The sequence below is a fragment of the Mauremys reevesii genome, linkage group 11 (assembly GCF_016161935.1).
Source record: "Mauremys reevesii isolate NIE-2019 linkage group 11, ASM1616193v1, whole genome shotgun sequence".
Classification (NCBI taxonomy): domain Eukaryota; kingdom Metazoa; phylum Chordata; order Testudines; family Geoemydidae; genus Mauremys; species Mauremys reevesii.
In genome coordinates this window covers 15,994,151-16,021,555 of record NC_052633.1, presented here as the reverse complement: position 1 = coordinate 16,021,555, position 27,405 = coordinate 15,994,151, and the positions used below count along the sequence as shown (strand labels likewise).

The window sequence follows — 27,405 nt, the reverse complement described above, 5'->3', positions numbered from 1 at the left end:
ATGTCACTGCTGTCATTTTTCCTTACAATAAGGAAATATGCAATTTTTACATCTACTGCCGACAAGTTCAACTTGTCAGGCAAAAACGTGAAATAACTTACTAGCAAACAGTAGTTTGTAAATAAGAATTAAGTTATTTTACAACGTTAGCCTTTGCTTAATGAACTCTGTCGCAGCATTAACTGGGTTGATACGTTCTGGAGAGATGCAGTTAAACAGATTTATTGTGGACAGTTCTGATTTTTTCCCCCTCACACACACACGAGAGGAGACAAGAGGATGTTAGTTCTGGTTTTATTTTAGTCCAAACTAAAATATCCTTCAAGGTAAACAAACCATGGCTGGAATAGTGTTTCACAACAGACCGTAATGCTGAACATTGAAGTGTCACAACGATATAAGAGACTGAATAAGAAGCATTCAGCTGCCTGAAGAAAGCAGCTTGAGTAATGGCACCTTTATGAAATCCATGGGCACGGGTAGGAGGTAACAATTCCCATACAGTAAGAAGGGAGTATAATGAAATACAGAGCCTCCCCTCCCCTCAGCCCCACTACATCATGGGTTTAGTAGCCATTTACCCTAGGGAACTGAACCAAGCTTCCAGCATTCATTAAGTGTTCAAGTAACCCCCCCATCACCAGGCTACTGCGCTCTGGTTGCCATTATCAGGGAAGCTGGTTTAATGCATTCATAGGACAGACTATTGAAAAGCTGGAGGTTACTGTGCTGCTGGCACAGTCAGTGGATGATGGTGGAGAGGAGAGGACTGTTCCAGTTTCTACATCTGTTGTACAGTAGGTTACCACTGGTTTAGCCACTCATGTATCATCCTCTGGTTTTGAAGTGAGGCAGAAGGGGGGGGGGGGAGAGAGGCAGTAGTGAGGGATAAATCAAGAAGGAGGGAAGCCCTGGCCTGCTTTGAATGTTGTCAGGTGTCCTACCACATTCAGATGGCTGGCAAAATAGACCCCACACCCCAGCAGTTAATGAGTTAAAACAGGTTTTTAAACAGGTTCATTTTAAAAAAGGTGCCCGTGTCAATTCTCCCAGTACTGGGACATGTTACACACCGCAGTGTCAGCCAGTCACCAGACAGAGGCGGGCTTCTCTGCGGAGCGCTTCCGATGTCTGACCTTACAGTTTGGGCTGAGAGGTTAGTTTCAGGCTCAAGTTTTCAGCAAGCTTCTCCATGAACTCAAAGGTGTTCAAGTAATCAGACCGCTTCACGCTGCAGAGGGGAAAACACACCAAACAACCATCTTACGGCAAGTGTAAAGGGCAAAACGCTCTTCAGGCTTTGAGTTATAATGCTACTGAAGAAGAGCATAAAACACTGATTGATTTATAGTGTGACGGTTACTTCTGTACAAGGACCCTTACAACAGGACTGCAGAGGAGTGTGACAGAGTGCTGGGCAACACCACCGATTGCATTCTGGGGGTATAGGCCCCCCCTCAGCCTAAGGGGAGGAGCTACTGAGCCCAGGGCTCAAGCAAGTTTGGGGGACCACAAATGAAAAACAGGGACAGGAGTGAGGCTATAGGGCCAAAATCTTGGATCCAGAAGGGGACACCAAGCAGAGAACCCCAGACTGCACCCACTACTCCTTGAAGGTGTCTAGGGAGCCAGTGGACAGAGCCCAGAGGAACTCTGCCCGGACGCATGATCGAAGTGAGGGATGGAAACAGGCCCCACAATGCAGAGCACTTTCCCATCCAGCATCCTCCTCCTGGTTTTCTAGATGGTCACCTTGGTGAGTGCTAGGAGGAGGTCTCTTGACTTCGTGGGGCGAGGTTGGGCTTGCATAAATCAGGAGATGAGGGGAAAAGGGCAGCCAGAACCTAAGGAGAAGGTTCTGGAGGAGTAGGAAAAGGGGCTGCAACCTGGCACGCTGCATGTAGACATGCACCAGGTTCTCCCTGATGCTGCAAAAGGGACAGGTGTCAGGGAGGGAGGTGAACCGCGCCAGGTACACGGCCGTGCTCATGGCTCCATGAAGGAGCTGCCAGCTGATCTCCCCGGTCTGCTGTGGGACCAAAGTGGAATACAGGCTGGCCCACCAGGGTTCCTCACCCTCCACAGGTGGTAAAAGGTCTTGCCACTTGGTGTCAGGGCAGGACATGAGGGTGAGGCAATGGAATGTGTGGAGCATGAGCGGGTACAGCTGCTCTCTAGGCACGGTTCGGAAACTAACCAATTGCAAGTCGCACAGCTGGCTCACGTTACGGAGGGGAGAGGACTGGGGGTTTGCGGGGCAGGGGCCTGATAATAAGGGCCAGGGGTGGGTGGGGAGCACCCTCCTGGACAGACTGTGGCTGCAGCTCATTCAGGATTCATATAAAACAAACCCCCGAAGTAACCATGCTTCAACAGTCTCTAAAACAGCTTAATGTCTCATTAGGAGAGTGTAAAACCCTCATCAGCACCGTTCAGCCGAAAGGGTCAGCTACGCAGGCAGCAGCCCTGAAACGAGGCCAGTGCAGGAGTGGAGCAGACGTGCCACTAACAGTGTACTATGCTGGGTGCACGGTAAGGGAAGGGGGAAATGTTTGGACAAAAAAGAGCAGGGCAAACCCCTCCTCCTATGAAAAGTGCCAGGGATCTTCTAGCTCCCCAGAGCAGACAAGACATCACTCAAGGTCTCATCTAGAAGACTTTCATATTGTATCTACCTCAGAAAGGACCGAGTTGCCCTCTTCCAGATTTGAACCTGCAGCTCCTGTTTACATAGGCCCTACCTAGTGCTTAGACTGTTAAGACAACCTCAGCCTAGGATTAACAGCAGCACTGCTTTCCCTTTTACCTGTTTTGTTGTTGCTACTGGTCTTAGGCTTTCTGGCGCTCCCCACTCACTGATTTATGACGGGAACATGTATATTGGTTGCTCTGCCAGTAACACGACATGCCCTTCCCGCCTACAGGCAATTCTCACCCATCCTTGGAAAAGTTGCAAGGCTGGCCCTGATTTGCATCAGGCATGTGGAGGCTTGGGCCAGATATTACAGTTGATAGGGAAAGTGTAAATACGGTGGCCTGCCCAAGAGATTGTAGAGTCAGTCTTGAACTATACAATGCACGATTCTCTTCAATCCCTTGTTAACAGGATCAACTCACATTGAGCTGAATGGCTTAGTTCTGTACTAGAACGTTACGACAGTAGGAGGACATGATGAGGGAGCTGATTGGCCTTTCTTTATTTGCCTCACTTTGTAACTGTGTTTGCAGCTCAAATGGTATGCAAGACCATCCCGGCACCCTTAACAGAAGATCTAGTCATCATGGAGGGGCATGTGAAGGAGAGAATGGTCAGAATTCTGTAGCTTAATTTTCTGTAGGTTTTAGGAGGCGTTGAAACCAAGCCTTCATACGAGTGCCGGTCACACTTGTATTTAATAAAAGCAAGTGTCACTGTAAGACAGTCGTCCCACGGCAACCCTCTCCCAGTCTGTTGTGGTCAACCTGGGGTCTTACACCATTTGGCCAGACAGGATGGATTGAGCTACTTCGATTGTAAGCTCTTGGGGGCAGGGACTGTCTCTTCACCGTACGCAAATCACTTCACCACTCTGACCGTCAGTTTCTCGGTCTGTAAAACAGGACTAACGATGTTGACCTCCTTGGTGCCGTGCTTTGAGATCTATGTAAGAGCCGGCTACTCTGATTATTCTGTGCTTGTGCAGCGCCTGGCATAAAGGGTCCTGGTCCCTGCTGGGGGCGCCTAGCTGTTACAGTAATACAAATAATAATAAACGGTGGTTTTAAACCTACCCCCCACCAGCCTGCCATGCACTGCTGGTCACGACAGCCTTTAAAAGCAATGCCCTGTTTAAGGGCAGTGCACACACCGCATACTTACTTAGGTAAACCTTTAATGCAAGCAGCTAAGTCCTTTGTCATGAAGCCAGCCTCTATAGTCTCTACACAGACCTCTTCCAAGGCGGTGGCAAAGTTCTTGAGGTCGGCGTTGTTATCCAGTTTACCTCTGTGAGCCAGTCCCCTAGTCCAGGCAAAAATGGAGGCTAAGGAGAAAGAGAGTGTAACTGTACTGCTGAAACAATAAGATGAGGCTGCACTGTCACAACATACAAACAAGTTAGAAATCCCCCAAGTAAGAAATGGAACAACTGATGAAGGTCAATGAGAAAAGCTGAACTTTCAGTGAAAATCTGGACTGCGAACGGGAGTGACTTCACGTCACTGTCTCTTCTTTGGGTTTTAAAGCAGCCCGTGTGCTATTCCTTATCTTTTTTTAAGCTCCAGTATCTCTTTTGCTCCTCTCTGTGGCACATGATGGAGAGGAACAGAGGCCAATACGAAGAGCTACATGCAATTAAAACATCCAAAGTTCTGAAATACCCTACAAGCTGGAATCTGATTACTTCCCCGTAACACGTTGCACGGAGAACGAGTGTAAGTGCAGATGATGTTTTATCATGATTTTATAGGGCTTGTTGATACACACACGTAGTGCGCGGCCGGCTGGGGAGTGAATCTATCCTGCACGAGCCTGCCACGCGCTAAGTGCCCATGGGGACCCTGCTGCCCCACACTAAAAGTTCCTAGTGTGCTTTACATCTACAGGAGGAGAATAAAGCACACGAGGGAACTCTTTAGTGCATCGCACCAGGGTCCACATGTGCAGGGTAGATTTACACCCTGGCTTGTGGTGAACTATAGACAATCCTATACTCTGCTCACTTGTGCTTATCAGCTGCGTAAACCTATTTTATGTGAAAGTAAAACAACCCAGTGGGGCCATTACTACACCATTAACGCAGGGATGTCAGAACATCTCATAGGTTAATTGTGTATACAATTCATTGCTCCCATCCGGTCAGTTCCAAGCTGCTTGTACTGTACACGGCAGAAGTACCAAAGAAGATGCACAAATTATCATGCAATTAGCATGTGTGGCATTCTGTGATGCAGGAATTTGCAGAAACAACAACGCAGGTGTTCTCAGTCTTAACTCCTTCTTACATGTCGCAATCAGAGAAGCACGAGGCATCTTACCAATGGGATTAGTGGAAGTTTCTTGACCCTTCTGATGCAAGCGATAGTGACGCGTAACTGTGCCATGAGCAGCTTCTGCTTCCACTGTCTTGCCATCTGGGCAGATCAGGACGCTGGTCATCATCCCCAGAGAACCATACCCTGCAGGTTAAAATCAAATGGGTCAAGTCTTCCTCTGAAAACCCCGACTCCGCTAAAGCTACACTGCTCTGCCAAGCCACAAGGGAAGCCAAACAAACGTTGAATTCCTGCATAACACCAACACATTAAACACTAAAACGCCCACTCGTTCAGTTCTGACTTAGGAAGCTGCTCTCGTGTCTGAATCATAGAAGTTATTCACCAAGGCCACTAGAAAACTGCAGACATTTTGCCCCACTTCAAGCAAATTCATATTCACCATAGCCAGCCACTTTTTTTTTTCCTGTCAATGAGCTCATAGTCTGCGAGCACCAGGGCCACCCAGAGGATTCAGGGGGCCTGGGGTCTTCGGCGGCGGGAGGCCCCCGCTTCGGCGGCAGGGGGGGGTCCTTCCGCTCCAGGATCCCCCGCCGAAGTGCCCCGAAGACCCACGGCGGGGGCCCCCCGCCGCCGAATTACCGCTGAAGACCCGGCACTTCGGCGGCAGGTCCCGCTTCAGTGGTAATTTGGAAGCCAGGGGCGGGGGGTGTTCTTCTGCCCTGGAGCGGAAGGACCCCCCGCTGCCGAAGACCCGGAGCGGAAGAAGCTCCGGGGGCCCCGGCCCCAGGAGAGTTTTCCGGGCCCCCCAGAGTGAGTGAAGGACTCCGCTCCAGGGGCTCCAAAAAACTCTTGTGGGGGCCCCTGTGGGGCCCGACGCAAATTGCCCTACTTGCCCCCCCCCCCCGGGCGGCCCTGGTGAGCACCTCTCCTCTCCCATTGACCCCCAAAGTTCTGAAATAAGAGTCACTCAAAACTGCAAGGCAGCATGGGAAGGGGATGGGAGCGGCAAGGCTGTTTAGGAATCGGATTTTGCATTTGATTTCACACTCGCTGGTCCCAACAAGAGAAGAAATTCAGTTCTCCAGAGACAGAGATTCATATTTCTCCTAGGGGGAAAAAAGCAATGGGCCTAGGAAAAGCTAGCTGCAGTGAGAGGAATGCAAGATTTCCTTAGGGGGTGCGTGCACAGACAGGAGGGGAGGCACTGAGATTTGGCTGAGGGAGGTGTCGGGAGCCAGGTCCAGGCGGGTTCCTACCTGCTCCCAGGCCCGTTCCAGTCGCTCTGAGTCCTGCTCCCTGGCCCAATCCTGGGCTCTGCTGCGGCTGCTCCAGCTCCGGTGGCTCCTGCTCTCATCTCCCCCCGCCCCAGTGTGTGCGAGTTTATCTGGGGGCAGAGCCCCCACAATATTTCCATTGTGGCGGCACTTCTCCTGCCCCCTTCCCAGTTCCACTGCCCTGCTTCTTATCTGTTCCTATATTTTGCTGTCAATCCTCATTCCTAAGGTGACCATACGGCCCGTTTTGCCCGGGACAGTCCCTTTTTAAGCCATGGCCCAGCTGTGACGACCTTTTTCTGACAAAAATGGGCATTTGTCCTGTTTGCTCTTGCCAATGGATCATCAGCTGGCAAGAGCAAACGGGACAATTGCCCATTTTTGCCCAAAAAGTGGGGCGTGCACCCCTAGTGGGGCGCAGAGGAACATGTGGGGGGTGAGCGGCAATGCCACCCCTGGGGGGGAGGGGAAACGGGGTTTGCGCAAGCAGTGATGCCAGCTGGGCGGGGGCAGGGGCAGGCAGGATTTGGGCGAGCAGCGACGCCAGCCGCGTGGGGGGGAAGGTGAGGAATGACGCCAGCCCCACATGGGGCTTGGCTGGGCTTGGACGAGGGCCCTGCACGTGGGAGAGGCAGGGCTCAGGCCAGCACCTTGGGTCAGCCCCATGTGCGGTGTAGAAGGGGGGCAGGCACGGGCCAGCCCCACGTGCGGGGTTGGGAGCAGGGCTCAGGCACGTGGCTTGGGGCAGCCCCACGTGGTGTCTCGTTTTCCCTTTGGGAAATATGGTCACCCTACTCATTCCCCACATTTACCCTGTCACGTTCCTCTCCGTTCCTACGGGAAGGTTCCGTCAGATAAAGGGCTTTGGGAGTGGGAGGAGAAACTTGCTCCTGGACAGAGATTTACATTTCTGCTCTACGCCACACCTGGTCATGTGGGGTGGTCCGGGCCAGGTCCTCCACTGGTGTGAAGTGACATGCTCCTGGAACGTCAGTGCGCTACACCTGTGCACACCAGCTAAGGCCCTGGCTCACTCTGTCTAACACAGTCAGACTTTGATTTACATGCCATCTCCTTGGGAGGATCTCAAACCATTTCAGAAGCACAGACGAGTTCTGCCTTGCAACCTCTGCGTGGCAGGCGAGTATTGTTCTCCTCCCCAGTTCAGAGAGGAGTAGGCCCAGAGAGACTGAAGGGCTTGCCTAATGTCACATGGACCCAGTGGCATTGATAGAACTAGTGTCATGACTTCTTGTCCTCTGCCTTAGCCATATGCATGGCTGGATTAATGCACAGGCAAATCGAGCACATGCCTAGGACCCAAATTTGTAGGGGCAGGGGGTTAAAATTGTAGGCCAGTGTCGTCCTTCTCCAATGCCTTGCGCCACCAAGGGGGCACCAACCACCTTTCACCCAGGCACCACAACCCTAATCCTGGCCTGGCCTGGAGGGGAGACCCCAGGGGTGGAGGAGAATGCGAGCCCACCCTGCACTCACCCTGCAGCAGTGGTTCCTGTCCCCCAGGTCTAGGCCTGGCTCCCCCCTCCAGACACTGCACGTTGCGACCTGGTGCCTGGGGTTGCAGCACGTCACGTTTGGCCCAGCCGCTTCCCACTCCGCCCCTGTTATGACAGAGGGGCGACCGGGCCGAACCTGAGTGGTGCTGTAACCTCATGCACCAGGTCACAATGCCCGGAGCAGGGGCCAGCCCCACGGGACAGGAACCGCCACTTGGGGTGAGTGTGGGCGGGCACTCTCCAATCCCCTCCCCCTCTCCAGAGCCAAGGGTGACCAGATAGCAAATTGAAAAATTGGGACGGGGCGGGGGTAATAGGCTCCTATATAAGACAAAACCCCAAATATTGGGACTGTCCCTATAAAACTGGGACACCTGGTCACCTTACCAGAGCCTCCCCTCTGCACTGGGCCAGGAGAAATGTATGTTTACTTAGGATCCAGTGATGGGCTAATCCAGCCCCGACCACATGGCCATTCTTCCTTCCCCTACATTCTGCAGCACTCAGGGTCCCGACCTGCAAGGTCTCAATGCTTGGAACTCCCATACTGGAACAGGTGTTCCAGGAAGCTTACAGCTTATGGGACCAGGCTCTTACACTGGGTTTGAGTGCTCCGTCCCACAGAAAGAGCCACAGGTGAGAGCCTGAGGGAATGGAAAACAAACAAACACAAACAAAACCACAAAACCTGTTTTCCTGGTGCCATCCCCTCTGGCGGGAGGAGCTTGTGGGGATGTAAAACTGGGAGCTCATGTCACCTTCTCACCTTCCAGCTCTCTGAGATCTGGGTCACTGGAAGCTTCTTGGGGCAAGGAACAAGAATCCCTCTAAGTTTTGTGTGAGGCAAAATTTGCTGATGATGCTAAAGAAAGAACACTACTCAACTCATGTCCTTCCTGCGAGTGCCACACACATGCCAACAGGCCACATCTTTGAGTAGGATTCTTACCAAGAGCTATGAATTTTATTCATATCAATATCTATCTGGCTCTTGGCATTTGGGTTACATTTTTGTGTCATTACAATTTCTTTTTTGCTCACTGGGCATTGAGCCAATTTGCTGAGGTGACCTTTCCATGCTCAGCTTTCGCCACTGCGCCCTGGGTTAAGTCATGCAGGCATTTTGGTGGCCAAATCCCAGCTACTGGTGCAAGCACTTTGGGTTTAGAGCCATTAGTACTTGTGGCACTGGAATAGCCATCACACAAAGAAGTCTAAATAGAAGATGGATGCACTCTGCCAACTGAGAGTCACTTTTAAAAGCTAAGTTTGTATCTCATACTTCGTTTTCTGGAGTCTGTGAACCGCAAACAGTTTGGAGATAAAGCAGTGGCTCTAGGATAAGCATATGCACGGGTGTGACACTGGTGGCTGGACTGTTACCGAGGCTTAGCCCAGCGACATGCTGGAACAGGAACAGGACATACCTTGTGCCACAGAGTCAGACTGCACATCACCGTCATAGTTCTTACAGGCCCAGATAAAGCCACCTTCAGATTTCAGGGCTTGAGCCACCATGTCATCGATGAGTCTATGCTCATACCAGATCTTCTGGGCTTCGAACTGGGGCCTGTATTCTCTGAAAAACAAGAAAACCACCAGGTAGCTTCTGGCAATTACAGTTCTGGTCAGTGCAACGTGTAGGTGAAAGGCTGAAATCCTTAACTTGCATGAGGAAATGGGAGAGGAAAGGGCCTGTGGGCTCAGATGAAGATGTTTATGGGCCTTGAACAGCACCTGAAAGGACAGGATGTACATAACACATTTTGCTCCTGGTTCTATAGGTTTTTATGAAGCATGCATATAAAGATGGCACGTGACCAGTCAAAGGTGGGGGGAGGAGGGAAGACAACCAATGGCTGAGCTCCTCAAATATGTGACAAAGAGCAAACATAAATTAGAGGAAACACTGTTAAAATAATTTGTCTCATGAATTCAGCTTTGAGAATCAGTAGGCCCAATGGTGTTCTCTCTTACACTGAGACAAATCAACAGCAACTCAGCTGCATTTAAAGGGATTAAACGGGTGAACTGGAGGAGAATATGGCTCCATGCTTCTGACACCAATTTACAGTGAATTTTGTGTGATCTTATTTCTGGGGTCAATTGGAGTCTAATACTCAAGGACCTCCCTGGTTAATTATGAAAGCTGTAGGACAAGACACTTCCTTCAAAAAAGGCCAAGCAACAATGTACTGAAATCTAGACAGATTCCCTCTTTATAATGTAAGCCATTTTAAGAGTATACATATGTACATTTTAAAGGCAGAAGACTTGCAATGCTCTACTAAAAATAGTGAGGTTCAAGTTCTAAAGCAATTAGCCAGGGATTTTCCATGACTCCATCCAAATCTCCAGAGTTTTCTTTTTATCATCAGTAGATGCCTGTGGAGATGGACACCAAAGCCTTGATTCAGGAGAGCCCTTAAGTACATGCTTGAGTGCCCCATCCTGGCTTCAGTGGGAGCGGGGGGTGCTGGGCACTTCACAGGGTTGGGCTCTGAATTGATGATGGGGGTTCACAAAGAATAAAAGAACCATCTTTCTACTACAGAAGAAATGCTCTGGAAGAGAAAAACTGGAAGTAACAATCTGTACTAGTTACTTTTCATAGATCTCCTGAAAGATGTCTTTAAAGCGTCCATCGTATCTCTTCAGAATGGTGTTCTTGGTGCTCATGTACAGGGGCCAGCCTTTAGATAATGCCATCTGGAAAGAACTGTGTGCAAAATCCCTGATGGAGTGGTCAAGGTTATACATTCCCATAGCTACACCACCACAGCCTATCAGGAAAGGGAGAAAAGAGAACAGTAAATAAGAATTAGCTACAACACCGGCTAAACCCCCCACCTCATTTCTAACAGCACGCTACAGAATTCCCAGCCAGTAGGTTGGAATCCTCCTCGGCAGTCTGTCTTTCCTGATGCAGTTCTAGAGACTGAAGTATAACAGGAGGGAATTCAGTTACAAACAATAGGACTCTTCCTCCCACATGTGTATTGTTTGTCTAATTCTCTCAGTGCTGTGAGGCATGGAGCTAGGCATGGTTCCTGGTGGATCTTTAAGCTTAAGTAACTTTTTACATGGCTGTAGGCCAGATGTAGTTTCCTTCAGCGACTCCTAACTACAGTCCAGATCACCACTACTCATAGAAAAAAAAATAAATAAAACATGGAAAAGGGTTCTGGTGAGGAAATTGCTGTGGGAGATCCTACTTCTTTGAAGTGGTGGTTTAACCATTGACAGTGTGGACAAAAGCTGTGGGGACCAGCTCCATGCTACATAGGTCCCGGGAATCCACGGTCATCTGTGGAGGCCCTGCATCTCTTCACTGGCTCAGACCTTACTGCAGTCTCTCCTGGCTCCCTGAGAGAACAGGTTCATTGTCAGCAGGCTTCAGGGAATGCTCTCCTGTTTTTAGAAACCCCATAAGGGCTATAGAGAAGAGACAACACAGCCTTGGACAGCGTTCTGACTAGGTTGTGCATGGCCTGTGTATGTCTGAGGGGAAAGGCAGGAAAATTATGCATGTCCTCCATTCCACAGTCTGTAATCCCTTCCTCCCAGGGTCTGTACTGAGGAGGAAGGAGAGACCTGCTTGTGGACCAGCAGGGTGGGACAAGCTAGCATTCTAAGAGAAACATTAACGTTCCCTAACTTCCTATTTAGTCTAAAGTACATACATTAAAACGGTGTGTGGCATATAGAAGTGGAATCACCCTTTGCAGCAGAAACAACTCTATCACAGAGAACTCTGGTGATTTTAATTGGGATCAACAGGAGCTATGGATTTAAAAATAAGTACAGAGCCAGTCAGCCAAGGAAATACAATTCCCCCGAACCCTCCTGTCATCTCTTCTGGTCTGAATAACTGCAGGGTAGGCTTCACAGCAGCACACACACCCCCTTCTTTGAGTTGTGAGATTTACTAGAGGCTGCTGTATCTGCCATGAGTTTGATCAAAACTAGACCCACTGGAATGGTCTTCCTACTGTTGGCAATTACTAAAATGAAAAGATTGAGGTTCCTAGGCTTGATTGTGCTTCCACTTAAATCAATGGCAATGTCCCACTGACTTCAATAAGGCAGTTCCCATTGGCTGATCTCTGAGAGTCTTCTCGTTGACTTCAGTAAGAGTTGGCTGGGGCTGTTAGTGAGAAAACTGAAATGGGCTCATTCTTCTCCAAATGCCATAGACCGTCACTATCATTTTCAAAGCAAAGTCACCACTGGCTTAAATGGGAGGTTTGCCTGGGTCTGCAGGATCTGGCCTAATTTGCAATGTCTCATTGGCCAAAGTATTTTTCAGTAAGTTTTCTTATGACGATATCCCTCATTTGAAAATCCAAAACCTACTTTTGGAAGGAGTGCCTCGCAAGATAACGTAACCACTGCCTATGTGTATTCCTGGTAATGATGGAAATAGTTGAGTCTTATTACAGAGGAACCTGGTGGTGGTTGGGGAAATAACCAGACCTTTTCATGACCGAAGCAGGTTTGATTGTTTGTCACAAAAGCAAAGTTGTTTTAAGATGTTATCTTAAAAGCATTAAACCAAGTCTCATAAAAGCCGAATCCAAGTATGTTGGAATAGGATCCAAGAATACAAATCACCAGTCTCCATTAGTCATAGCATGCAAATTGGCACCCAGCCTGCCATGCTTAGTGATGTACAGGGCAGAATAAGATTGACTACAAGGTCCTCCAAAGAACTTTTAGGGTTAGGGGTCTCAGCTACCAAGTTTTGTACATTTTGTAACATTTTCCTGAAAATAATTTAAAGAAGATAATTTGCACATTTGTAATAATTCATATAACTGTAAATGTCAGGTTCAACACAAGTGCATGGCGTAGTGCTGGTGAAAGGCATTTGATTCACTGCCTTGGTGAACCAAGTGCTTTGTTCATCTAGAGTGCAGCAGCAGGGCCGGGAACCCACTCACTACCCTGCCAGCATGGCTCAGCCCTGATCTGGGGGAGGGGATTTCCCCTAGTAGTAACAGAGGTAGTTCATTCTCCACGCAGTTTTTGGCTTTTTGACAGAATCTGCCAATTAGCCCAAAGCACGGTGGGGAGTTTGCGATGTGAGAATTTCTCTCTGTTATCAGCGAAGAGTAGTGCATGACATAGCTACCAACGGCGCAAGTGTCACACAAGATGCATGAGAAGTGGTAAGTCTGGTGTGTGTGTTTTGTATTTTGTTTCTTTGCTTTATGATTTTCAACACAATTGAATTAACTTTCAGCGCTGGAAAGTTCTCCTTCCCTCCCACACAAATGAAATAGGCCTCAAAGTATAGATGCTGTACCATGCAGTGAATCTAACACACCCATCAACTTGAATCATGCCAAATACCAGTGACAATCACAGCTTTTGTGACACCATACATACCTTCAAAGTTATGGATCAGATAGGTCACTGGTTTACCGCCATCTTTCGGTGTATAAGTCATCTCTACTTTTCCAGGCCCAGGAACAACGAAATCCGTTGCTCTGTACTGTACAAAAGAGAGAAGAGTTAAGTTTAGTAGTTTCATCCAATACACAGCTAAACTGCACGAGCAATAGTCATGTTTGGTCAAATAGCAATTCTCATTCATAGGAAAAATGTGGAAATAGATGCACTAAAAGAGCTGAAAAATGCAGAAATTTACATTTTCCAGATGTAGATGACATTTTAAAGTGGCAGGTCTCTAAAAATATTGTTTAATATTCAGTGGGGGAAGGGAAAGGGATATTCTGGGAAATTCTATTGATTCCATTTCATAATTGGGTTAACGCAACTATGCACCAAACTACACTATCTTGACTATGGCTGTGAATTATGCTACTACTGTCTAACCTTTCACTTCTGAGCCCTGAATTCCAAACAGGCCTAACTACAGTAACAACCATTCTCAAGCATTTGTGAATGGGTGAAAGCTGCCCACGCAGGCAACACACACTCTAAAAAACCACATAACCGTAAAACTTAGTTACAAAAAATGTGTATCATCATCTTCCAAATTGTCCTGGGTAAATGTCATTAGGTTCTTTTTAGGCTACTTTCCATTACAGCCTTTGAGCCTTCTCACCATTTCCTTGCTGACATCAGTAATGTTCTTCCCAAGCTCTACAGTTTGCTGGTTTTCCTTTCTCTCTTCCCATCTATTATTCCTTTCACTTTAATCTCTTGCTCTGGCAAGTTTCCACTTCTTTTGCTTTATCAGCACACTGTCTAGCCTACTGTAATTTCCACTGCCTACTTAATTATTCAGTGCTCTTGATTTATTTCTTAGAGACATAAGACTAATTATTCTTTTTTGTGAGGTATGGGCTCGGCAATTTCTTCTTGCTCCTAGGAATTAGATACTCAGCTGTGGCCTACCATTTTAGGTGAGCATATGACTTACCTCGCTCTTCTGTAACACTGCTCATCCATAGATTTCAAAGCATTTTACAAAGGTCTGTATCATTATTCCCATTTTACAAATGGGGAAACCGAGGCACCAAGCTGCTATGACTTGCTCAACGTCACACAGCAGGTGAGTGGCAGGGCTGGGAACAGAGCCCAGGTCTGACTTCCAGTCCAGGACCCTTCCCACGGGACCACACTGCCTTCCACACCATTTCGTTTCACTAAACTCATTCCTCCCTCAACCGTTTCTGCACCAAGAGTGGAATCTGTGCGGACAACCACTAGAAGGACAAATGCTTTTTCACTAAGCTTTCAAACTGGTATTTAAATCAGGTGCTCAAATGACATGATTTATTTGTAAGACCAAACAAACAATAAAATGTCAAGTGTTCATTAACACAGGACAAGTAAATGACATGGCAAGAACCCAGTATGTTGCCAAAAACCAAAAACACCCACCAGCTCCTCATTAGCTCACTTGCATAAACCGTTTGGCCCAATTGTGCATATTGAACAGGAGTAGGGCAGGCAATGAGACTCCTCTTCCTCAACAAAATGTTTTTCTTCCTCCCTCTAAAGGTCTCATTAAAGTGAGCTTTCCTGGGGGGTGGAGGGGTGTTCTGCTGCCAGAGTGGGTCTTCCAGTTAAACAGACTGACATCTTTCAGAACACTAGAGGACACTCTCAGCTTCATATTACACCAGCTCTCTCAGTATTAGCTATCATTAAAGAATAGAATGTTCCTCATTATGATGTGGCCTGAGGTTTCCAAGGTACCATTGGCCAGTCTCCCCAGGCACAACCTATCAGGTAACCAAGCAAGTGGGTTTTGTTGGTTTTGGGTTGTTTTTTGAGTGAAATGAGTATCTGGCTCTGCAAAAGCTGCCCATGGTGGAAACACGGAGAATCGAGAAGTAATTTGGATGTTGGGCTACCTGGAAGTATGTCAGACAATTCAACAACACTGGGACAAGAGGAAGGAAAAAATGTAGGGGTAGAGTCTGTCTTATACAGTCACCGCTGCAAGGGGGTGGGAGGAGGGCCTTGGGAGCAGTTGCTGGAGGCATTCTGTCTCTAGACTGCTATGGCAGTGAGCTTGCTTTCGGGGCAGTTGGAAATTAGAAACAGTGCATAGGCCTCTGTATATTATTAGTAGAACTGTGATAGCTCCAGTCATCGACCAGCACCATGGTAAGTGCTGTACAAACACAGAATGCTAATAAGCATGGAGCATGATGAGTGCATCTCCATCCCCTCGTGGATCTCTGCAAAAGCAGCTAAACTATGGCCTTTAAGGGATATCACATGCACGTTGGGTGCATGCTGTTTTGTTCCCTGGAATAAGACTGTTCACCTAAATCAAGTACAGGTAAAAAGAAACAGAGAATGACCCTAAAATAGTAACTCACTTGGTCCCCATAAGCGTGACGGCCAATCATGATGGGTTTCACCCATCCAGATACCAGCCGGGGGATGTTTTTGCAGATAATGGCCTCCCTGAAGACTGTGCCACCCAGAATATTTCGAATTGTCCCATTCGGAGACTTCCACATTTGCTTCAGCTTGAACTCCTCCACTCTCTTCTCATCCGGAGTGATAGTAGCGCACTTGATGCCGACACTGTACTTCCTTATCGCTTCTGCGGCTTCTACCGTCACCTTGTCATCGGTCGCATCACGATTTTCCATGCCCAAGTCATAGCTATAAATAATCAATAATCAAAGTCACCTGATGGCTCAATCTAAGATGCTTATGGTCCTACATGATATAAATGGACAACACACGCACAGTCCTAGAATTCTGTCATTACTGATATCTACATCGAGCCAACCTGCACTCCACCAGGAGTCAAAACAAGGGAAGGTAGATGGTCTTAACACCAGTATCTTCCCTCAAGATTTCTGCAGGTGAGGCTGCAGGGGTGACTTTAGTTTATGATTGAGACTGTGTAGGAGCCCTGCCAAGAGCATCTGCTGCAAGGGTACACAGATGCGTGCATCCCCAGCTGCCTTGGCCATGTCCCATTCTCCGCTAGTACCCACCTGCTTTGTGAGCATCTAATCAACCTGTCACCCTGGAAACTCAAGTGAAGTTGTGGCTGTTTTGCATTATTTCAGCCTTCCCCGCTGGACTTTTCACTATGGGGCTTTCTGCCTGTGTGCAAATCAGCATAAACCCTGAGTGAATTAGACCCTTCTACTGCAAGCTTCTTGGGGCTGGGACTGTGGCTTTCTTTGTGTAATACATAACACTAAGCACACCAACAGGTCCCCACGAACAAGAATACCAGTGATGATGGAGTCAGCACACTGTTATGCTTTAAAATGACATCTGAACATATTTCTTGGCAAACAGTGGAGGGGAAAACATTTACGATACTTATTACTGTTTTTATGAACAATTGTGCTCTGCATATTTGTCCTTGAAGTATAATCAGTTACGTGTAAAATAGGGCACGAGTGTATCCATTGTACTTGGGAAGACAGTGTCAGTCTCCTTCCCCACTTTTTAAGAATGGACTCTCCTCCAGACAGTGTGTGTGCAATAAGCTGCTAGGTTCCTGCAAGTTCCTCTTGGCACTACCGAGCAGTAAATCTTGGGCGAGTAGGAGGTGGAGTCTCCAGAACAAAAGCAAACTGCTTTGGAAGTAGGGAAAAGGTCAGACTCGGTGAGTTTGACTAATGATTGACACCACTGAAGATTCTGTCATACAACTGGGAAAATAAAAAACCATGAACATTGCAGCTGCCACTGTAATTCTGACCTACTACTTTGAGGATAGGAAGGGAAGGAATAGCTCTTTATTTTCCTAAAATAAGTCTTGTAGGCAGTGTCATCACATTCCAATAGGTGTGATTTTTCCCCCCTCCCTGTTTTCTTAAAAACTTGCTCCTAATATATTATTCTGGAGGTGAGCGAAGGTGGATGGATGCAGTTTATGAAACTGTGAGAAGTGCAAACAGTCACAGACTAATCCAAACAGGTCTTAATCCTGTTCCATCCCCTGCAACAGCCCCTTTGTACAACTCCGGCAGCCTAAATGGGTAAAAAAGCCCTGTAGGAAATTCCCCCCATGTTGGCATAAGGCCAGTTGGAGCCCAACACCATCATTCAGTAAAGCTGTCAGTGGAGGGATGTGCTGGGGGCAGGGGGTTAAGGAGAAATGGCTGAATTCCAGCTAGTTTAGGTTGCATAAAACATACAGGCAACTATGCATGCTGCTCTAACACAGCAGACCTAGAGCAGCCCAGAATTAAGGAGGTCCAAAGGTGGTAATTGAACATCTGGACTCTGACTTCTGCGCAGTCCCTTCTAAGAGGCACAATTTAATCCACTTACTACTGAGCGTACACCTCTTACCTTTGTGAGTGCACGGAGACTGTCCGTGAAAGGCTTTGCAGGAATGAGGTCATAGCAAAGACATTTTGGCAAACAGGTTTTTCACCACAAACTAGTGGCTTTAAGTAGATGACTGAGCCCTTCCTGGTGGTCTTCAGAACAAATCATTTTGCAAACCAAGCAGAGGAGCACTGAGTGCTGAAGGAGAGATGTCTGTGGGAGGCCAGTTCTCTGATACGGTATAAAGCCCCACATATGCAAAAATATAAACCAATGCCCAACAGTAAATCAGCCAAGTATAATATATGGTTACCTGTGCAGGTCCAGATCCACATATGGAAATATCAGCTTTTCTTTAATCAGTTCCCAAATCACCCGAGTCATTTCATCTCCTTGCATCTCCACAACAGACCCTCCATGGATTTTTTTGGACATCTTGAACTAAATAAGATGTAAAAACAAACTAAACTCTCTCTATATTAAGCTATGCACATTTTTGTAACATAAACAGAAAAAAAAAGTCCCAATCCTACAAACACTAATCCTTTAGCAGTGTTGCCAACTCTCATTTTATTGTGAATCTCCTGAAATTTGGTGCTTTTCTTAAAGCCCCAGCTTCTGGATGCTTCTGATTAGGTGAGAATCTCAACTTTCATGTACATTTCTATCCCTCGTGATTGTGGAGAGAAGGTTGAAAATTTGCCCCAAGTGCCTCCCAAAGGCTCAAAATCCAGAAGGGAAATAAAGAGAGTCCCAAATTTATTAGTTAAAAAACCCTCATGGTTTCTAAGCCAATCTCATGATTTTTGAGGGACCAGACTCACGAATTCTGAATGCTTAAGGTTGGTGATACATATTCATCTCAGTAGAGATCGGCTCATCATTGCTCTTTTTTTCCCCTTTAGGAGTAAAATGTCACATTGGTACAGAAATGCCAAGGCTATACAAATACAACTCTTTACTTGGACATCTTGTTTTTGGGGTTAAAGTAAATACTGGAACGCATCAGCTTTCTGAAAACAGAGTACTCCTACAGTATTGGAGTCAAGGGTCATTAAAAATATTTTCCACCAAGACTGTACATGGCTCCTATTTGCATTTTGATCCTTGTCAACAGAAAGTACTATTCAAACACTTTATGCTCTACTTTCAAATGGCTACAATCGCCTGGTGACTACTTCTGCTTACACAAGAGCTATGACTTGGCAATTTTTTCTCAAATGCAACCTAGTTCACATATGCAGTTCTCATTAGTTATTTTAAGTTCTCAACTTAGATACAGGAAACTCCTGTTTAAGGCCCCAATCCTGTAAACACTTATACCTATGCACAACTTCATGTACATGAGTCGTTTCACTGGATTCAATGGGAGGTCTCACATGAGTACAGTTATGCACAGGCATAAGTGTTTGCAGATTTGGGGCCTTAATGTGTAAATACTGAGCCTCACTGACAGTAAAAATTCTTTGCATTAGTAATTCTTATTCAGCATTCATGTATCCAGTCCATTTTTAGACTTTAAGTGAAAGTTATGGAATAATTAATATACATATTTCATAATTTATACAGCAGCTTTCATTTGAGGATCTCGGAGCCATTTACAAACATTTCTTAAGTTTCACAAGAAGCTTTGAGGTAGGAAAGGGGTCACATGCCTGTTTTACAGATGGGGAAATCAAGGCAGAGAGGGTAAGTGAGTTGCCCAAGGTCATACAGAGTCCCGGGCAGAGCTGGGAGCAGAACAGAAAACTCTTGATTCAGTCTTGTGCTCCAACGGCTAGACCATGCTTCATTGTTTTACTTCCTCTAAAAACTCACCTTCCAAAGTGGCAATAATTTGCAGCCTTATGCTGCTAATAATCCCATCTGGACACATCACTTTGAATAACAACCAATCTGAAACATTTTAAAGGTAATTTTTTTTATTATATCCAAAGATAGTGTCCTTGCCAATATTAGATGTGGTTGCCTAGTGCTTATTACAAGCCACTATATAAATGTGCATTCACAAAACTTTGGCTGAACTCATAGTAGGCTCAGCTCACACATAGAAATACTCCAGGCCTAATTTTCAGTGAGGAGGAGGGAGAAGGGTCTTGTGCTTAGGGCACAGGATTACTGGTTAAAAGATTCTGTGTTCTGTTTCTGGCTCTGGGTGACTTTAGCAATTCATTTAGGCCAACACTTTCAAGAAAAGCCATTGATTTTGGGGTGTTTTAAAAGTTTGAGAGTCAAGAATAAGGCAACCAAAACTGATCATTTTTTAATGTTTGGCTCCTAACCACTCTGGCCTTTGTCATCAGTAGAAACAAAAATTAAAAGATGCATTTAAATATTTTCCCTAGTATGGCTCTGGCCTATGAGCCTCAGTTTCCCCACCTATAAAACAGAGATGATCAAACATTTAGACACACAGATGCCTAAATGCTGATTTGAGCATCTACAGGTGGTATTTGGCCATCCTATTAAGGAGCTCACCTCTGATAGTCAGTTACTTCAGTGATCTATCCTTTCAGGTTTTCCACATTCTTGCCACAGAACACAGACTTTAAAACAACATCCTCTCCCCTTTCCTATCTTCAGCCCACATACCTAGCCAAAGAAGCCTGGATTGGACTTTCCCAACTCTCTCTCATTAGGAGAGACTCATTGTGTAGTGTAGTTGCTTTTTACATTATTGCAAGTTACACAGTTCAAATCACATCCACATTAGAGGTGTGCAACAGTGCAGCTATGCCAGGGGCTGGAATCGCAGTGCTGGCAAGGTCTGAGCTTAGAATTTGGTTTTGGGCCTTGTGTGCCTGGGAAAATTTTACCTGTTATAGCAGTATGACTATGCCATTATAACCCTCTACACTGACTATTTTATTGTGGAAGAAGACTGGCTTTTTGTTGGTTTAGCTTAAACCCCTTCTAGAGTGAAATAACTAACCTCCCCTGCAAAAAAAGCCACTCCTACAAGAAATGTCCACAGGAGAGGTTATTCTGGTATAACTATACTGGCTGAAATTCACAGTTTAGGTTATACAAAGAAACAAAAGCATCTTCACTCAGACTAGGTCTGTGCTAATGTAAAAGTGATCTAAGCTAAACAATAGAGTCTCATTCTGAAGCTCTGGTTGTCATGAAGCAGCAGTAATTTGATATTAATTTGCAATCTATGAACTGTCACTTCCTATTTTCCAAAGATTTACAAATCATACTCTTGACAGCAACTCAAAATGAAGTATTTTTAAAGGCGCATCTTTTGAAAAACCAAAAACACTTTAAACTTCCCAAGGGGAGAATGAACTCATGCAGGGACAGCCTTGGCACGCCCCTGCATCCTCACCCACCCAGGAGACGCTGTCAGACCTCTGAAAAGGGTATGAAGCTGCAAAACAAATCTAGATCCAGGCCGCCTGTAAGAGCCAGCCAGCCAGCGCTGCTGCAGGTATGCGGCTCTGGAGGTGTCATGCCCGCTTGGGGGAAAGGCGGGTCGTGATTTTCAGCCTGGGTGGGGGGCGGTTTGATTCACAACTGCGGCGCTTGCTGGGGTGTAAAGTACGGAGGTGAGAGAACAACCCCGGGTGCTCAGGGGCCAAAGGGGATCAAAGGTCTCTCGGTTTAAGGTTGCGGCGGGGGGGGGGCTGCCTGTCCCCCCATCAGCGATCAGGCCCCGTTTCTAGAGAGGAGACTGACCCCTCCTCTCCACATCGGCCCAGCCCCGGCACCCCCGCCCCGGATCGGCCCGGCCAGCGGAGCCTCGGCGCCCCCGGGCAGACGGGGCCGCTGTCACTGAGCGCCCCGAGCCCGGGCGGCGCCGCTGCTCGGCTGGCCGGGGAGGGGCGGCGCCCCGCTTACCTCGGGCTGTCAGCGCTGGCTCCGCACCCGGCCTGCGCCTGCTCCCGCTCCAGCTGCCGCGGCGCCTCTGCTCGCAGCCGGCCGGGCTCCCCTGCCGGCCCCGGCCCCGGCCCCAACCGCCCGGCTCCGCCTCCGCCGCCGCGCAGCCAATGGGGGCGGCCCACGCGAGCGGGGCGGGGCGGCGGGTGTGTCCTGCCCTGGGGCGGCCGGGGGGATAGAGGGGGGGAGGCGGCAGCCAGGCAGTGGGGCTGGGGTGGGGGGCAGGGAAAATGGTGCCCAGGGTGAAGTTGGATTTTGGTGGCCCTGGCCCCCATGGGCACGGAGCCCCCCCTTGCCCCTGTGGGGTCCCCACCCTCCTGCCCTTCCCTCCTGTGCCCGGGCGGGGAGACTGAGCTGGCTGCTGGGAGAGCTGGTTTTGCTGCTCCCTCCCCCGGCAACTCTGCTCCTCTGGGGGTCGGGGAGCAACCGCCGGGCTCCCTGCAGCCAGGTCACTTTCCTAGGCTGAGCAGATGTTCCGACTTTATAGGGACAGCCCTGATTTTGGGGTCTTTTTCTTATATCGACTCCTGTTACCTCCCACCCACTGTCCCGATTTTTCACACTTGCTCTCTCCTCTACTTTCCCCACCTGGGCTGCATGAGGGGAAGGCAGAGAGCAGCAACTCCTGATGCTGGACTCACAGCACAGCCCCGATGGGGAAAGTGACCTGGATGCACGGAGCACTGGGTGTTGCTCCTCGCTTCCTCCCTTACTGCCCCCTGCGGGGGGAGCAGTATCTGTGTTGCATCACCATTGCCCCCCCCTTCCTCCGCTGGGAGGAAGCAGGGAGAAAGCTGGGTGCTCCCCGCCCACAATACAGCACTTTCCTGCCAGCCGGGAGCAGTTTCTGACTCCGCATGGGTAGTGTGCACCTCTGCACTGCCACACGGCACCCCCTTGCCTATGATGCCCCTGGACGGTCGCCCTGGTGGCCCACCCCTAAGACCAGCCCTGGGGAGGCAGCAGGGGGGAGGAGGAAGGAGAAGGGAAAGGGGTAGAGGAGAGGAAGGCGGAGGCAGCGGTGGGAAGAAGGGAGGTCAAGGCAGGCAGATGCTCCCACATAGGTAATACATTTACTCAGGTGAGACTGAGGCTCAGCCAGGGGTTTGCATCCCCGTGGGTTACCAGCCAAGCCCCTCAACCCCCCCATATCAGACCGTAGCCCTGTGGGCCTGTGTCAGGCTGTAGGACAGGGGGAGGCAATTATTTTTTGACAAGATCCAAATTTCTTGGTCAGGGTATAGTCAAGGTCCAGACTCCAGAGAAAAGAAAACAAATCATAATGATAAGTAAATAAAAAGATGTTGGGGTTCATTGAAAAGCATCTGGCAGTCTGGATTTGGCCCATGGTCTGCCTACTGACTATCCCTGCTGTAGGGGATATCAGACATCAACATCAGGTTTCAGCTTCTAGCCCTGCCTTTCACGGCTCTGCCCACCACCCAGCTTTCATTCCTTCCTATCCCTCCTCTCACTCACTTTTCTCTGCTGGGGCCTCCTGTCAACCTGCTCCCTTTGGGCCAGAATCATCTCTGTACAGATCTTGGCACAGGGGTTGAGAGGAGGTGAATTGTCTCCCCCATGTCTTGGGGCTTCTGGGGGTTGGACCAGTTCCTGGTGCAGGTTAGGATAGCCCTGAAGGCTGCCCTAACTCATGCCACCACCCTCTTGGTCTTTGCATTAGCTGGGGAATTACTGGGCTGTAGGAATGCCTTGGCTGTGCCAACTCCCACCCCGGTTTGCCCCAAAACAGACCCTATGGCAATAGCTCTTTCAAGAAGAGAGGCAGAGTCAGTGTGAATCTGCCAGGGAGGTCTCTGTGCCAGGGGCATTCCCCAGAAAGGCACTGGTGTAATGTGGCCACAGGACACTGTTGAATGGGCATTTCCCAACCTTATTCTACTTGCATCTTTGGACTGTCCTCTACAATTGAAACAGTCTTTTGCTTGTGCACTGAACAGAGAATTAGTGTTGGTAAACTCCTTTGAGAATGTCAGACAAAAGATGGTATAGTGCAAGATATTAAGAAAATAATATTTGATAAAAAAATTATACTTTTCCTCCCAAAAAGTAAAGCCCTGCACCTGCACACATGATCTATTGAGTTCAAAGAGACTTCTGGTGCTTAAAGTTAAGTGCAGTAGCAGTCTCCTTTGGATGAAGGAACATGCACACAATTGGTCAATTCAGTCCTCAGTTTAAGAGTATTCGTGGATTCCTCTTTCATGCTGACTTCTCACATGAGTGTCTCTTTCTATCATCTCTGGTCGGCTAAAAGGCTCCATCCCATGCTGGAGAATGATGATCTGGTCTCACTCTTTCACACATTCATCATTTCGCAGTTGGATTACAGCAATGCAGCGTACCTGAGCATGAAGCCTCAGCACATAGGAAACTCCAGCTGGTACAGAATGTTTGCAGCAAGTCTCCTCAGCCATACAGGCTACCGTGAACACATAGGCCCTGTCCTCCACTCTCTATGCTGGCTTCCCATAGAATATTGAGAATCCAGTTCAAGGTTTTGGTGTTTATTTTCAAGGTACTCGTGGCCTGGGCCCAGGATATCTAAAAGACTGCCTAAAGCTCCAGGACAAAGACTGTGATTGAGGACTTCACTCCTCTGGCACAGGGGAATGCTCTACAAAAACAGTAATGCTTGTTTGTGCAGGAGACAGAGTTTTCTCTGCAGGGTGGCTTGAGGCTGTGGAATGAACTCCCTCAGGAACCTCACAAACCGCACCTCTCCTCAGTGCAAGGTACATTTCTTTGACCTTCTCTAACATAAATGTATACTAAAAAAACCCCAAGCAAACAAAAACCACAACTACTACCACTAACGAAAATACCTTACCGAGACAACTACCTGTACAAAATTCTCCCCCTGGGGCATGGAGGAAAGAATAAATATGTGACAGATGTTAGTCACGTCATTTAAAGGAAAAGCGCTACAACTGGAAGGTGCTCAAATGCTACAGTGGTCATTACAGTATAAGAACCTCTATAGAATAGAAGAGAAAAAGTGCTTGCAGGAAAAGGATCTTAATTTGCAAGAATTTAAACAAACACCATTGCCCTCCACGTCCCCAAAAAGAAAAAAGAAAGCATTCCAGTGCTGTTCAGCTTATGGTGTTTACACATTCTGTTGGCTTTGTCATTGGAGCTTATATGTCTGAAGACAACTGATTCCTCTTGTTTAATTTAGGGGTTGTGGGTCTTGCACAGTGTATAGTCATTTACACCTGTCTAAAGTAGATGGGGGCGAATTGAGATTTGGTTGCATTTTGGCACCCACTGTGTATAGGTGTTAATAACTATGCAAGACAGCAGACTGTCAGGTCCTGCATATGCTAGTAGTGGGATTTTGAAACAATGTCCAACTGTGCTCTCATTGGAAACCATCGGAGTGTCAATGTTGAATTTAATGAGAGCGGAGTCATGCCAAGGCTAAGCACCTTTTGAAAATCCCATCCTCTGACTATGCTTGAAATATTAATCAAACATTTCATTGACATTTTGACTAGAAAAGGATGAATTCTTTGCAATAATTTCATGGTTCTCCTTCCCCTCTCAGTTTTCAAACCAGGTGTAAAAGTGAATGGGGTTTTGGAGTATAGATGGAATCTAAATTGCAAGGATTTGAAAATCCCCTGCTCAATCCCCCCCCCCCCCATGCTAGGTTACTACACTTTGCTAAAAGAGTTTGTAAAGGTGTGTGGGTGTTTGCTTAATAAAATCTGCTTGGTGAAGTTCACAATACATTTAGAGAGCTGTAGACATGGACCCATGCATGGACCCTTATGTTTTGAATCCTATATAAAAGCTGTGTCAATCGTGTCAGTGCTGGTGTAAGAGGAAACACTGCAGGCTGGAGGGTGCAGCTCGATCACTCTTAACCTGCCACGGCCCAAATGCAGGATGTCAGAAAGACCCAAAAGGAGGCACCCCCAAAGTATACTGGTGCAGGAAAACTAAAATGCAGTGGGGTTCATTGCTCTGTGTGACCAGCCCTCTGCCCACCTCTGCTCCATTATGCTTCCGCCTGGTGCCAATGATGTGCAGCAACCCAAGTGCGGGGGCGGGGGACCCTATGAATGTGCGTGCAAGGACAAGGCATGTATAGCTGGGGCCCAGGGCCGCCCAGAGGGAGGGCAAGTGAGGCAATTTGCCCCAGGTCCCGCAGGGCCCCCACAAGATATAGTATTCTCTAGTATTGCAACATTTTTTTTATTGAAGGGTCCCCCAAAATTGTTTTGCCCCGGGACCCCTGAATCCTCTGGGCTGCGCTGCTGGGGCCAGCCCTAGCGAAGGACTTTCGCCAGCCTCCGGCTCTGAGGTTGCCAGCGGGGCGGAACCCGGGTGGATTGCTCTGCGGCTCGATTGCTGCGGTCTCCGCGCTCGTCGCCCTCGGCTGTCGATTGGTTTGGGCTCGGGAGGCCGGTTGCTAGGAGGGGCGGCGCGAGAGACGGGAAGCGGACGGAGGGTTCATGGTGAAGGCTCAAGAGGCGCCCCGGCCGGTAGGAGAGGTGCTCCCCCCGCGGCGGCGGCGGCCTGAGGTAGCGGGGCAGCGGCAGGGAGAAGGTACGGGGTAGCCGGGTCTGGGGGGCGCCCGGCTCCGGGGGACGCCCAGGGAGCGCTGGCCCCGGGTCTGGCTGGTGCTGTCGTGTCTTACGTCCTGTCCGCACTGCAAGCGCCTCCCCTGTGATCAAAGGGTCGATGGAGCCTTAGTGGCCCGTAAACCCCCCCCCCCCGGGAGCTAGGGGAAGCTGGGAGGCTTTTAAAGCTACGGGACCCCCCCCCCCCCCGCGCACACGCTGCTCAACTCCTGTGCACGGACACGTCGTGCAGGGACCCTGCTGGCATTGTGAGGGAAGATGGGCTGAGAGGCGGGTGGACATGAGTATTTTTGGACTATTTCGTGTCCCTGTATTAAGCTTGAGGGTGGAGGGGACCCCTCTGCTTACAAGAAAACTCCGAGACCAAGACCAGGTCTGTGTAGCTCCTAAGTTTGTCTCTTTCACCAATAAAAGTTAGAATCATAGAATCTCAGGGTTGGAAGGGACCTCAGGAGGTCACCTAGTCCAACCCCTGGCTCAAAGCAGGACCAATTCCCAACTAAATCATCCCATTTGTCAAGCTGGGCCTTAAAAACCTCTAAGGAAGGAGATTCCATCACCTCCCTAAGTAACCCATTCCAGTGCTTCACCACCCTCTTAGTGAATTTTTTTTTCTTAATATCCAACCTAGACCTCCCTCACTGCAACTTGAGCCCATTACTCCTTGTTCTGTTATCTGCCATCACTGAGAACAGTCTAGATCCATCCTCTTTGGAACCCCCTTTCAGGTAGTTGAAAGCAGCTATCAAACCCCCCACCCCCCATTCTTCTCTTCTCCACACTAAATAATCCTAGTTCCCTCAGCCTCTCCTCATAAATTGGGCCAATGAAAGATATTGCCTCACTCCCACCTTGTCTCTCAAAAAACATGCCTTTTATACAAACTGTATCTCACAATGCTGTCTAAAACCAAGTGATACAAATACTGCAGTGACTCCTGGCAGCATGAGCTGAATTATGTGCCATATAAAACAGGGGAAGGGGAAAATGTTTACCTTCCTGTGACAAGGTTGTGATGGCAACTGATAGACTTCCAGGATATTCAAAGGTGATATTCTATAACTAATCTTGAAGTGTTTGATGCAGTTTTAAGACTATTAAAATTAAGATTACTTTGCCTTTAAACCTGGAATACATTTAATGGATTACAAGTAATACCACAATAGCAAGAAAGCAATTGGTTAAGTGCATGTATTGACCTGTTACATCATAATGTCTCTGAGCTGTTATAACCAATCATTTGGTATTGTGTCTGATCTGTATTATAGACAGTCACAATAGTTACATGTTCATGCATTTTAAAAATGCAGGAAGATATAGGTAAGTCAGCTACTGCACTGCCTTAACACTGCATTTATTATAGATGAGGCATATGGACAAAATTTGACCATAGCTAAAGTCACTTTA

The 27,405-nt window shown here is 48.0% G+C and overlaps 2 protein-coding genes across 10 annotated transcripts in view; one reads left to right on the top strand and one right to left on the bottom strand.

Annotated features, from left to right (window-relative positions):
* Window positions 1-277: 277 nt before the first annotated feature.
* Window positions 278-27,127, bottom strand: IDH1 (isocitrate dehydrogenase (NADP(+)) 1). 3 transcript variants are annotated; one of them, XM_039493711.1, is made up of 9 exons: window positions 26,994-27,127; window positions 17,817-17,944; window positions 15,574-15,865; window positions 13,160-13,265; window positions 10,374-10,551; window positions 9,196-9,347; window positions 5,017-5,157; window positions 3,860-4,022; window positions 1,138-1,231 (listed from the first exon to the last, which is right to left on the bottom strand). In XM_039493711.1, exons 2-9 carry the CDS (start codon window positions 17,936-17,938, stop codon window positions 1,138-1,140), a joined length of 1,248 nt encoding a protein of 415 aa, XP_039349645.1. In that variant the 5' UTR covers window positions 17,939-17,944; window positions 26,994-27,127. The 3 variants fall into 3 exon arrangements, with proteins under 3 accessions (XP_039349643.1, XP_039349645.1, XP_039349644.1); XM_039493710.1 differs by lacking the exon at window positions 26,994-27,127 and adding an exon at window positions 21,347-21,502; XM_039493709.1 differs by lacking the exon at window positions 26,994-27,127 and having other exon boundaries at window positions 278-1,231; window positions 17,817-17,938.
* Window positions 25,807-27,405, top strand: part of PIKFYVE (phosphoinositide kinase, FYVE-type zinc finger containing) — a 91,026-nt gene continuing 89,427 nt past the window's right edge. For 3 of the 7 annotated variants that reach the window (XM_039493704.1, XM_039493701.1, XM_039493708.1), the window contains exon 1: window positions 25,817-25,963. Coding sequence is in view for 1 of the 7 variants with exons in the window: in XM_039493705.1 (XP_039349639.1) it covers window positions 25,870-25,963 (94 nt within the window). In the remaining 6 variants the exon portion in view is untranslated. Of the gene's footprint in view, window positions 25,964-26,246; window positions 26,372-27,405 lie in introns of those variants that run through there. The other 4 variants (XM_039493705.1, XM_039493706.1, XM_039493702.1 and 1 more) reach the window with 4 other exon arrangements.

Excerpts from the sequence above, each read along its gene's own strand:
- IDH1 (XM_039493711.1), bottom strand. The coding sequence starts at position 17,938 with ATGTCCAAAAAAATCCATGGAGGGTCTGTTGTGGAGATGCAAGGAGAT. Across the intron at positions 10,552-13,159 it reads TCTGATCCATAACTTTGAAG|GCTGTGGTGGTGTAGCTATG; the intron begins GTATGTATGGTG and ends CTTTCCTGATAG. Across the intron at positions 9,348-10,373 it reads TTTCAGGAGATCTATGAAAA|AGAATACAGGCCCCAGTTCG; the intron begins GTAACTAGTACA and ends CTTGTTTTTCAG.